This window comes from Oncorhynchus clarkii, chromosome 7 (assembly GCF_045791955.1).
Source record: "Oncorhynchus clarkii lewisi isolate Uvic-CL-2024 chromosome 7, UVic_Ocla_1.0, whole genome shotgun sequence".
Classification (NCBI taxonomy): Eukaryota; Metazoa; Chordata; class Actinopteri; order Salmoniformes; family Salmonidae; genus Oncorhynchus; species Oncorhynchus clarkii.
The window spans coordinates 37,889,068-37,902,608 of record NC_092153.1 but is presented as its reverse complement, the minus strand read 5'-3'; the positions used below and the strand labels follow the sequence as shown (position 1 = coordinate 37,902,608).

The window sequence follows — 13,541 nt, the reverse complement described above, 5'->3', positions numbered from 1 at the left end:
TAATTAGGCGTATTGCCTGTGCATGATGTTGTATCATTCTGTGAAGTGACGGTCATGCTGTGTGTGTAGGTTGCAGGCCCAGGATGGTGATACCTCTTCTCTGGAGGACCTGAGTGACTGCTCCTCTGACTCCATGGAGGTGTGCTGTGATGACCTGGGTGAGTCACATTCATTCACTGCATGACTTGCCCCAGTCACATTACATTACGGTAGGCCAATTAGGTAAAGTATTCTGCCACACTTGGAATCCAACCAAGAATAAATTATTTAAAAACAAAACGGGTTTTGTTAAGTAAATTCAACTTCCGCTAAAACATTGTAGCGGTATTTATTAGAGAGGGGTAAAGAAAGCTTTTGTTCGGGCGCCAGGCAGGTATTAACCATGCCGAAAGGAAAAGAGTAGAATAGAGAGAACCACTACCAGACCCACACACATCAGCAGAAGAGACTGCCTAGAGTGTAGCCTGTTTACCAGATAGCCAGTGGAGAGAAAAGAGAATACACACCATATAAAACCCACATCACAGCACAGGGGTAACCCCAACAAGAATACCTCATACAATAATACTAATACTAATAATGGCAGAGCAATTCAACAGCAACTTCATACAAGAATGAACCCAGTCATCAACATAGGATTTGCAATAATCTGTATTATTTTCTAGTGGATGAGTGCAGAGGGTATGAATGTGGGGCGTGTTCATCGACACAACAAAGGCCTTAAAAATGTCCAGTCTTCTCGGCCACATGTCATTAGTACATCTCAATACAGTTCACATAACAATACACAATTTGCAAGCAACCTCCCTTTTAACTGAAATGTCCAAATACTTCTGGCAGGGCAATAATAGTCCAGCTCTAATGAACTTCAATGGGAAGTGCATTGGAAAAATAGAGAGTCTGTTGCAGGGTAAAAAGCACTGGAACGATAGAGGGAAGAGAAAAAGAGAAAGAGAACAAGAGAGATCTTAGCTGTGGTCTTCAGGCGTGCAGGTGTACTGTCTGACTGTCCGATGGTTTGTATGTTAAAACTTCGCAACAATGTTGCTACTAATCCATGCGATCCATAACGGGCGCGGTCCCAAACGAAAACAACCACGACCTAGCGCAATTACACCGATGATTGAGTTAAACACTCTATAAACTACACACGCTGAAAACAAACAAAACTTCTGCAGCACAGCACACACAATCAAACTGTCGCGCCACCAAAGAGCCCCTCCCCAAAGAGCTGAACGAGCTCTCTTTATTTTCTCCTTCCTTACTGCTCATGCGCTCTTAAAGTGGCAGTGCACGGTGAAGGCTCCGCGCAGATTTCGCCACAACATCTCTTGGACATCCTTTTCTTTTTGCCAATTTATTGAAGATACTGTATGTCTGTGGGTTTTACTGCCCATGTCCTACACCACTAGGATTAAGGCTTAGGTGTTACATAAATCTGCAGACACAGGGGTTTTGGTACCAAATATAGTCCTCCTGCTGTAGATGGTTATCGGAGCAGGCTTTCTGGGTATTTCTTTTTGTCGTTTTCAGCCACTTATCTGCGTCTAAAGGCTTGGCATCATCCCACAATTCCCCCCTGACAAATGTATCTGCTTGATTCTGGAGTTCTCATCTGGGCCTTGAAGGCCACATGTATAAAGAAACAGACTTAACTTTGGACATGATTTTGCAGCGCTGCAAAAATGATACCAGGAATAGTCGAACATATGGTAAGCATTGTACTTAGGTATCGTAAACCCATAGGATTTAGGATTTGATTTAGAATTTTAAGACCCCTTGAAGTATCAAACAAATAGTTCAAATATATTATTTGATTAAACATTTTTTTTTGGGGGGGGGACCTTACTGCTATTAGCCCATACAATTGCATTGACCAACAGATTCACTAAATGGAACAACAGATAGTCCCCCCCCCAAAAAAAAATCTAAAGGATGTTTGTGTCTGTCCTACATCTGAGAGAGATAAGAAAGATCAGGAAACATTTGTAACAATGTTTTATTTATTTTTTACATGTATTTAAGGTCTTATTTTTGGCCCTAACATGTATGTATGTGTCATCTGTTTCCCTCTACGACACTCACAGGCAGTGCAGGAGACATTAGAAGAGACTGTGACAAAATCACATTTGAAAGCAGTGCAGATCAACATGCACACACACACACACACACACACACACACACACACACACACACACACACACACACACACACACACACACACACACACACACACACACACACGCACATTACCAGATGATCCCAATACCGTTCTGTTGCAGTTCAGTCACTACAAGCTATAAATCCTTCAGACTGACATTTTCTCATATCTAGATATGTTATTTAGTTAATTTATTGAAGTAATGGCAGTAAGATTTAATTCAAACTCTTCATCAAATGTTTTTTTTTCTTCACATTTGTTTCTAATACCCCCAGGTGTCCTAAATAGAGAATCAAATAGCCTGATTGTCCATGTTTTTACTATCTTAAAACAATTCTGGGTTAAGGAAGTAGTATGTGTTTTGAATTTAAAAAAGCTATGGTCCCTGTCACAGGCAAGTTATGGACCTAAACTCAAACACTCATGAAAACATGAAAACGTTTGTCTATATCAAATACAATTTTGGCCATACAAATGTTTTCATAGAAGTTATTAAACAATTTTTATTTTTGACACATAAACACCATCTCAAGCCATCTCAGTGGCCTTATGGTTAAAGTGTCTGCCCTGAGACTGGATTGTTGGGATTTCGATCCCCAGCCGAGTTCACAAAAGACTCTTTGGCGCTCAGCATTAAGCATTAAGGACATGGATTGGGGATAAGGCTCTGGTGCCTTCAGAAAGTATTCATACCCTTTGACTTACTCCAAATATTGTTGTGTTTCAGCCTGAATTCAAAATGGATTTAAAAAATAATTTCACCAATCTACACAAATAACCCAATAATTACCAAGTGAAAACATGTTTTTTTTTTTTTTTTTTAAATGTTTTGAAAATAAAATCCAGAAATATCTCAAGTATTCACACCGCTGAATCAATACATGTTAGAATTACCTTTGGCAGCGATACAGCTGTGAGTCTTTCTGGGTAAGTCTCTAAGAGCTTTGCAAACCTGAATTGTACAATATTTGCATCATGCTTTTAAATATTCTTCAAGCTCTGTCAAGATGGTTGTTGATCATTGCTAGACAGCCATTTTCAAGTTTTGCCATAGATGTACAGGCCGATTTAAGTCAAAACTGTAACTAAGCCACTCAGGAACAATCAATGTTGCAACTCCAGTGTATAGTTGGCCTTATGTTATAATGTAGGTTTTTGTCCTGCTGAAAGGTGAATTTGTCTCCCAGTGTCTGGCACGTTTTCCTCTAGGATTTTGCCTGTGCTTTTATCAACAACAAAAAATAAATAATCCAGAGTCCGTGCAACTTATTATGTGACTTGTTATGCAAATATTTACTCCTGAACGTATTTAGGCTTGCCATAACAAAGGGGTTTGAACACTTATTGACTAAAGATATTTCAGCTTTTCATTTGTTCATTTTGATTAATTTGTAAAATGGTCTAAAAACATAAATCCACTTTGATATTATGGGTATTGTGCGTAGGCCAGTGACACAATCTCAATGTAATCCATTTAAAATTCAGGTTGTAACAGAACACAATGTGTAAAATGTCAAGGGGTGTGAATACTTTCTGAAGGTACAGTACATCAAGTGGCTTCACACTACATAAACAGATGATACTATAGGCTCCTGCCCCTATGGGCCATTCTGGCTCAGACAGGGGGTGGCAGGTAGCCTAGTGGTTAGAGCGTTAGACTAGTAACTGAAAGGTTGCAAGATCGAATCTCTGAGCTGACAAGGTATGTTATGTGCCATGTTATCAATATCCCATAGTTACAGACAACAGAAATCAGTCTTCTGCACTCTTAAATTCTCAACGGCCCTGCACACGTCACACAGACGAGTTGCAGCGCAGGAGCGCTCATTGGACGAAGAGCATGTTGTGGGGTTAAGGGCCTTGCTTAAACTCTAAACGGTAGGGGATTTTTTGGGGGGGATATGAACCCAGCAGCCCTCCAGTTGCCAGAACAATTTCCCCCGCACCCAGCCCGGGATTTGAACAGGCAACCTTTTGGATTTAGGTCCAACTCCTTAGTCACTGGGCTACCTACCGCCCCAGACAGATTGGTATAAGATATGTTTTTTTGCAAATGTTGACAAGATGATAGGGATTCACCGAAGGGGAATATTGACCAGAGAATCTTTGAAAACAAACAAAGGGTTGTGTTTTACTCTTCTGTGTTGTATATGAAGTGTAATATTGGGATGTTAACACCTACTTAGATACATTTCAACTCCATATCTGACATACAGTAAGCTCTGAAACTATTGGGAGAGTCATACAATACATTTTGTTTTGACTCTGAACTGCAACACTTTGGGTTTCGAAATGATATAACTACTATGTAGTTGAAGTTCAGACTGTCATCTTTGAGGGGGTTGTCATCCTTATCGGGTGAAGCGTATAGAATTTACGCCACTTATTGTCTATAGTCTTCTCCCATTGTAGGGGACCAAAATAATTGGGACAAATTCACTTATGTGTTTGAAAGTAGTCAAAAGTTAAGAACTTGGTCCCATATTCCTAGCACGCAATGATTATGTCAAACTTGTTGGATGCATTTGCTGTTTTTTTTAATGTTTCAGATCATTTTGTGCCCAATAGAAATGAATGGTAAATAACGTACGTCATTTTGGAGTCACTTTTATTGTAAATAAGAATAGAATATTTCTTAACCCATCTACATTAATGTGGATGCTACCATGATTACAGATGAATTGATGAATTATTCAAGAGTCCTGAATGAATCGTGAATAATGATGAGTGAGAACGTTAGACGCACAAATATCATACCCCCAGGACATGCTAACTTCTCACCATTACAATAACATGGGGAGTTACTGTATCACCAGTACTCAATGACAGGTTAAAAATCATGCTAAAACAAGGATTAAAATATCAAAAAGTTAAGAGCATAAACTCTATCCTTGCTTCCAACTGCCTCTCTACACATATATGCCTGTATTTCTATCATATACAATTAGCCAATCCTGATTCTACACACATTCCTCACACATTCAATGAACACACTTAACTGCTGCAGGTGAAATGGTTGAAAAACATGCAAATTGGTCCGTTGGCAGACCACTCCCTATTCTTGCCTAAACATCAGACTGTTACCATGGTTACGCCATTGACTTTCAAATCTTACCAAAGTTGCCCTAATAAAGATGCAATAGTCTTTACAAGCCATAATGTTGAATAACCTATTTACACTTCCTTTACCGGTTCTACATGCTGTTGGTCCTTTTGGCGGTAGGATGTGGCAATGGGGTATCCACAGGAAAGTGTTGTCTACCTAATTTTGCAGGTTCTGTCGCTTATATTTTCAATCTTGACTTATGATTCACAACACATAAGCAATAGCCGAATATCACCAAACGTAGTCGCTGAATCACATTTCCTCGCAACCAGCTGAACGTGTTTGCCGTTCGGTCTGTGGCTTCGGCCATATTGTGTAAGTGTTTGTCATGTGCGAATTTCGTCAGTATGGAAAATAAAAACTGGAAATACAAACTGATAACCTGCGTACTGAATTGATAACACTTCCCTGTTATCAGATTACTACCGACATAGGGCCAAAATCAGCGGACAACAGGCAAAGTACGTTAAAATTATTTTTTGTGTGTTTTTGTGTGAATTTTACCCCTTTTTCTCCCCAATTTCATGGTATCCAATTGTTTTTTTTAGTAGTTACTATCTTGTCTCATCGTACGGGCTCGGGAGAGACGAAGGTTGAAAGTCATGCGTCCTCCGATACACAACCCAACCAAGCCAAGCCGCAATGCTTCTTAACACAACACTAGACAACACTAGACACACCCGAAAGCACCAATGTGTCAGAGGAAACACCGTGCACCTGGCAACCTTGGTTAGCGCGCACTGCGCCCGGCACAGGAGTCACTGGTACGCGATGAGACAAGGATATTCCTACCGGCCAAACCCAGACTACGCTAGGCCAATTGTGCGTCGCCCCATGGACCTCCCGGTCGCTGCCGGGGGTCTCTGGTGGCACAGCTGGCGCTTCAGTACAGCGCCCTTGACCACTGCGCCACCCGGGAGGACCCCGTTGAAATGAAGTTTGTTCAACATTCTGACTTGTGTTGGGACTGTTCGGGAATGGTGAGCCTACATGTTAGAGACGAGTGTGTAAGTATTTCACTCTCAGATTCTAAAAGACAGAAGGCATGTCAACCCCAACAGATTACCTTGGTTCCCGAGCTGAGCATCTCAATAGGAACTAGGCTGCCTCCCTCCGGAGCCCCTGGAAAGTGTCCCCTTGGTCCATCTGACGTCCACCAATAAAGCTGTGGCAGCGGCTCTCCCCATGGCTCACTTCAGCATTGTGGATTCCCGAACCACTTCCCCATTTGTGCTCCACCCACGCTCCACCACCCGGCGGAAAGTCCCTCCAATCCAGCAACCACAAACGCCTCCAGGTTTTCATCCAGTTGCTCACCGCCTGTGGTTAAGCCTGTTCCACACCATCGTTTAAAACACTGTTCCATAAAACCTTTGTCTTTTAAAAAAAGTACAAATCATGAGTCTTCTCATTGTAGCTAGGGAAATCATCCTACTTCTGACACCATGTGTGACGAAGTTGGCATTCACCTCGTGCACATAAAAAGGTTTATTTCGGTCTGGACTAGTTTTACTCCAAACATTTTTATGTGTTGTCAATAAATACACCGATGGGTTAAAATCAGGCTAAGAGCTAAAAGTAAAAGGTAAGAGCATCTATATTGCTTTTGCTTCTATGATATCATGGCGGTCCGCAAACAATGGTTTAAGTGCATGCCTATCTGCTGGAATGTACGATTAATCAAAATCAGCCTAATTCTGTACTACCATAATAAAAACAAAACATTGAGACCAAATAAATCCCTAACTTCTACCACACCCTCCCACAAAAATCCCTCCCAACCCCATTCACCCTTATCTATATCATGGTGAAACACTCCACCCTTGGAATTGTTCAGCATGTCAACAACCATTTCAACAGTAACATCTGTTACGCCCAATATCTCTTTTGCTGTCTCCACAATAACCTTCAAGCTGGCATTTCTACTTTCCACAACCCGAGTCGTACTGATAACCCTACCAAAATAAAAGCTATTAAGTCAACTTTATTCATTAGCAAAGTGCCCTTCGACACTGCGCATTCATGAGCACAAGATTTCTGAACAGGCCCCCAAACCATGCCAGGGCCATCAGAAGGGCCCCAACAGTAGGTTTGCTTACTTACAGGTGCATCTATGTAAACTCCATCAGTCCGCACTGTAGTTCTACCAATCTGTTTTACGGCCTCTGCATACGATTACATCATGACTGGTCCTATATCTCTGAGCCTCTTTAGCCTCTCTCTGTACCTGGCATCCACCAAATGCTGCACTGCGTTCTCCCCCGCAACCACAGCACTTAACCTTCACATTGCTTCCACATTCATCGTAATCATGTGCACCTCCACACTTGGTACACATTTTCCCACCCTTTACACTGAGCAGTGACATGTCCCATTCCTTGGCATTTAAAACACTGCAGTGCATATGGGACAAATTCTATAACATTGAAACTAATGAATCCTATCTGTACTTTTCCCAGCAAGACCTTCTGAAAACCTCAGCATCGTTGATAGGCTTTAACTTATTTGACCCTCTTTCCTCCTGATCAACCTTTTGGCCTCAATCACTCTGCCTCCCTTCACATTTTCTTTCATATCATCTGTGGACATATATATTGGGACCCCGGGGGTGACTCACATCCATCTCCACCCTTAGGATTACACACTCGCGTATAAGCACCAGGGACATGGTTTTTAATCTTCTTTCCATTAAGCTTTTCCATTTTCAGAATCTTCTCTTGCTGAGCCTGGCAACCGCACAATATTAGCAATCTACCATTTCCAATGAACCAAGCTCATTTGACTTCACCTACCTCTTTCTCTACGGCGGTTAGTTAGTCGGACTGGGTGTAAGTGAGGCCCTGTGGTCTCGTCAAATACTATCACCACTTTCCTCTCCAACACATCATTACTCTTGCTTCATACCATGGCCCTCTTTATGCTTTCTTTACTAGACTCTCCAATGCTTTCTGAACCATGATCTCTCTTCTTCCTATGTCTTTGAACCTCATCCTCCCACTCCATACCATCAGAACTGACGCCCAGATTGTTTGTATTCCAGCCCAGCTGTTGCTTCACCAACTTTTTCTCAATTTCTCCCGCACTACTCGCCGCCATTTCCGACCTCCAACCCTCTCTTCCTCAGCTAGCTTTATTCCTGGTCTTCTCTTTCCTTCTACAACAACTTTCTGTCTTTCCTCGTTTACTAACTGTATGTGTCATTCGATCAAGCGTCCCGGATTGACTGTTTGCATAGGTTGTTTGGTGGTGGAACAGGAAATGGGGCGATGATTCGATGATGTCAACGTCAGTCAAGGTACCTAGTCCCGCCTCTCTCAATACCCCCTTCAGGGGGGTGTTCCACTGTGAACTCCTGAAGTCCCAGATACTTTTCAGCTGCAGCCACAATGATGACCAACTTCCTTTCTTTGATACTTGTGCCGTACAGTTAGTAATAATAATGTATTACATTTTTAATGATCTCTTCATTATTCAGAATAGTCTCGCAGTTGCAATGACTGTTACAAAATCCAACTTAACACATAGCATATCCGGTTCTCTTGCTTGGCACACATTCATGGGCTGCGGTTCATCCGCGACCATATCTTCAACACTGTCACTTGCTTTCTCAACTCTTTTGGTTGCCTCCACATAGGAGATCTGATGGACCATCCTGACTTTTGCCACCTCAACTTCCTTCAACATTACAGGGCACTCCAAGAGCTCTAACCCTCAACTACCATCGACACCCCGGAGATGACTCCCTTAGCAAGCGCCCTGCTCCGAAGTTCAAACCACGACACGTCGGATGTCAAGATTCTTGTGATTCCCACTGCACTTTCTCTCTGTTCCTCAGAAATGCAATTAATCAGAACAAGCTCAGCTTCTGGTCACTCAAATTGACTCAATTTTCCCAGCACCCGTTTGACCTTCCTCGAGACCTCATACGGGTCTCCCAGATATTCATCCTTATCCAAAAAACTTCATCCAAACAGGACACATATCCTTGCCTGCATTACACGTACCATCCACTTCAATTTTAGACCACTTCTTTTTTGTTCTATTCCTCGACGCAACTGTTTTCCATCGATCTTCTCCAACCCTACTCAACGCACTTCTTGTTTCTAACTCAGCAACAGTAGCGGTGCGTGGGTCAAATCACTGGGAAAGCCAAGCCCCCCCCCCCCCACCAAACCTATGTGTTGTGATAGTTGCGTTGCTTGCTGAAACAATAAGAAGACACAGTGGCAGAATAAATTCAACCACATCTTTGTTTTTATCACAAAACCGGATAGCAACTTCTGTCCAGTGAAGTCCACAAAGCATATTGCATGTACAGTTACAGACAGTTTCATGACCTACAGCATGGTCAAGCAAGTTACTGTTTCCAACATTTTTGGAAACAACTACTGATTTAGAACCACAGAGTTATCGCAAAGTTGCAAAGAATGATGATACCTGACACCACTATTCCAACACCATTTCAACAACATCAAATCACCTCTGCTTAGTCTAATACAGTGACAACTAAAAGATAGCAAAAACAATTCAGTCCAATCAACATAAGCTAAATAGCATATGCTGTGGCATTATATTATGATTTCTGTGTGCGTGTTTGCATGTGTGTGTTATTGTGTGTGTGTGTGTGTGTGTGTGTGTGTGTGCGTACGTGTTCGTACAAGTAGAAAAACATGTTGACTCACCCTACTTGTAGAGAAACGCTAATACCATCCTCCTCTCTTTCATGTTGACAAAATGATCTATCACTCTGTCATACAGTATACACTTTTATTTTTTGTTGTCCTAGCCTACCTGGCTAAAATGCTTGCTCGCTAGCCTAACTTCCATTCATGGGCAATGTTAGCTAGTTAACATTAGCCTTCAACATCTAGCTGCATATTGAACTTCCATACTCTCAGGCCAGGGGCACAACAATGTATGAATTAATGGTTGGATCTGAATCGTCGTTATAATCATTGGCCAATACAGAGAATTAAGTAAAACCAAAAGTCCAAATCTCTATATCCTTCCATGATTAATTTAGGAAAGTCTCAATTTTAGCTAGCTAACTAACCACCGGAGGAAAACAACACAACGAGATGCAACAATTCAAGTTTCTGTCAATGACGTATGCTATGCTCTCAATCGGATTGGATAGGAGTGATGCCAAAATACAAACTGGCTTCCCTTAACACTTTTTTTTGGTGCGCCAGGACCATTCACAGTTGAGCTCGCTCAGTTTAGCTCAAAGCTGATTGGACATTTTTTTATACTTTTTTTGTCAAGAGAGGCCAAATGTTCACTGGCTTTCCTTACCAATGCTAAGCATCAGACAGAGGGGCGCTGTTTCGCTCACTAGGATGATTTCTCCTGTGAGATACTTTCAGTATCTTGCGAATTGAAGGAAAATTATGAAACACAGAGAAACGAAAGATAAATTATTTTATGATTAAAAAAAAGATATTGGTCAATTTTTGGGGAAGCCTTGCTTCTCTTGGCCTCCATGAATACACGCCACTGCTTAACAAAATCAATTTATGCCATCGCCAACTTCCCAGCAGTACAGTCCAGCCCCCACTGACCATCCCCACAAACACATATACACCTGTATTCAATCAACTCAAATTGGTGGGGCCTACAATACACAATCAATCCTGATTCTACACACATACCTCACACATTCAATTGACACACTTAACTGCTGCAGGTGAAATGATGGAAAAACATTCAAACTATAACAGGATATGAAATATGACTGAAAACAGGGCCCTTTAACAAACACTAAACACATTTACATTCACACACAAAAGATGGAATGTTCAGTCTTTGGTGAGGATATTTCATCATTCCAACAGACCCCCGCCAAAATGTGTCCTAATGCTCAAATTACGACTATGCCACTGCCATGTTCCTTTTCAACATAAATCTATTTGAATTCCACTCTGCTTAGAATCAATCCTTGCCCCTGATCATGTTTTGACAGATGATTCAACCATGATTAGCTACATTACATTACGATCTGATTGGCTAAAATGGGGTTCCAAGCCATTGACAATTCCCTGTAATCTGCACTGTCTGAAGTAGCCTCGTCAATCGCTGAAGTAGTGCCAGTTTTCAAAATATCAATGCGCCAACTCTGAGCCCTGACCAAAACAAAACATGGCAGAAAATGTATCTCACCTCAGATCCAAAGCCAGTGGTAACCACAAACTTTAATGAAGCTTACGTTAAAATGAAAAGATTAATGTTAAACTTGGCTCGTGGCTGCAACACATTTTGTAACACAGACAGACCGTAGTATGCATATCACTCACCTTAAGATTCTGCAAAAAAGACATTTCTGCATAAACTAATTCATTCTAGCTAGGTAGTAAAGTTTACCCTCGGAGGTCCTGCATTTTGAATGCATCCAATTTCAGTTTGTTAGGTTGTTGGTTTGTTTTTTTGTAACTTCGTAGCAAGTAGGTTGCTGCCTAGGCAGTGAGCATGCATGCTTGCTAACTAACGTTAAGTGGGCCAACCAATCGTCAATCAAGAAACACTTCAAATAGCTGACAATTTGCCCTGCAAATTGTGGCTGGCTAGCCACATACTGTAGGTATAGTTTTATAGTTTTATAGCCTGAATTTGAAATGGATTACATTTAGATATTGAGTCACTGGCCTACACACAATACTCTGTAATGTCAAATGGTTTACAGTTGTCAGACCTTAGCCAAATGTATCTGGCTAAGGTCTGATAACTGTACAAATTAATACAAAATGAACAGCTGAAATGTCTTAAGTCAATAAGTATTCAACCCCCATTGTTATTGCAAGCCTAAATAAGTTCAGGAGTAAAAAGTGGCTTAACAAGTCTCATAATTAGTTGCAATTGTCTTTAACATGATTTTTGAATGACTTCCTTATCTCTGTACCCCACATATACAAGTATCTGTAAGGTCCTTCAGTCGAGCAGGGAATTTCAAACACAGATTCAAACTACAAAAAACAGTGACGTTTTCCAATGCCTAGCAAAGACGGGCACCTATTGGTAGATTGGTTAAATGAAATAGAAAAGCATTGAATATCCCTTTGAGAATGGTGAAGTTAATAATCACACTTTGGATGGTGTACCAGTACACCCAGTCACTTCAAAGATACTGGCGTCCTTCCTAACTCAGTTGCCGGAGAGGATGGTGGTGGCTGCATCATATTATCGTTATGCTTGTCATCGACAAGGACCAGGGAGTAAAAAGAAATGGAACAGAGCTAATCACAAGCAAAATCCTAGAGGAAAACCTGGTTCAGTCTGCATTCCAACGGACACTGGGAGACAAATTCCCTTTCAGCATGACAATAATCTATAACACAAGGCCAAATATACACCGGAGTTGATTCCGAGACAACGTTGCATGTTCCTGAGTGGCCTAGTTACAGGTTTGACTTAAATCAGCTTGAAGATCTTTGGCAAGACTTGAAAATGACTGTGTAGCAATGATCAACAACCAACTTGACAGAGCTTGAGGAATAATGTGCAAATATTGCACAATCCAGGTGTGCAAATCTCTTAGAGACTTACCCAGAAAGACTCACAGCTGTATCGCTGCCAAAGGTGTTTCTAAAATGTAATGACTGAGGCGTGTCGATACCTATGTACAGTAAATGAGATATTTCTGTATTTAGTTTTTACGTTGTCATTATTGGGCATTGTGTTAAACGGGTGAGAAATAAACATATATTTAATCAATTTTGAATTTAGGCTGTAACACAACAAAATGTGGAATAAATCAAGGGGTATGAATACTATCTGAAGGCACTATAGCTAGGAAGATGGAGTTTGTTCTCATTTCTGCTGTCAAGTCTCTGACGTGACTCTGCTGTACTGTAGGTAGCTAGCTAATGTTAGCGCACTAGTTAGCTAGCAAGTGACAAGAAGTTTAGCCAGCTTGTGTAACAACCAACAGAGAGGAAGAGGCAGCTAATTGTCCCTGCTACTCTATAGTTGGCTAGCCAAGTGAGTATGTAGCAGTTATGGCATTACTACTAAGGCAGACTGAGGCCAATATTATCGTTCTGTCATCATCGGCATAATGGTACTACTTGTTGTATGTCGCTTAGTGACATGACAACAGTCAGAGAAGTAGTGGGGGATACATTAATGTCAGAAATTAACCACACTGCTGCAACCAGAAACTGCTGGCTTTTTTAGCGACAAACAGTCGTTTTCAGAGGGAATTCTCACAAATAAAATGTTTCAATCCATTTTTTTATATGCATATTAACACACTGTCTGTGCGTTGCTAGGTAATTACCA

General features: G+C 41.2%; 1 protein-coding gene across 1 annotated transcript in view; it reads left to right on the top strand.

Annotated features, from left to right (window-relative positions):
- The window catches only part of LOC139413252 (neuron navigator 1-like), a 132,537-nt gene that overhangs the window by 25,962 nt on the left and 93,034 nt on the right, over positions 1-13,541 (top strand). Inside the window, exon 3 of the mRNA XM_071160400.1 lies at positions 70-158. Coding sequence (XP_071016501.1) covers positions 70-158 — 89 coding nt within the window. The remainder of the gene's footprint in view (positions 1-69; positions 159-13,541) is intronic.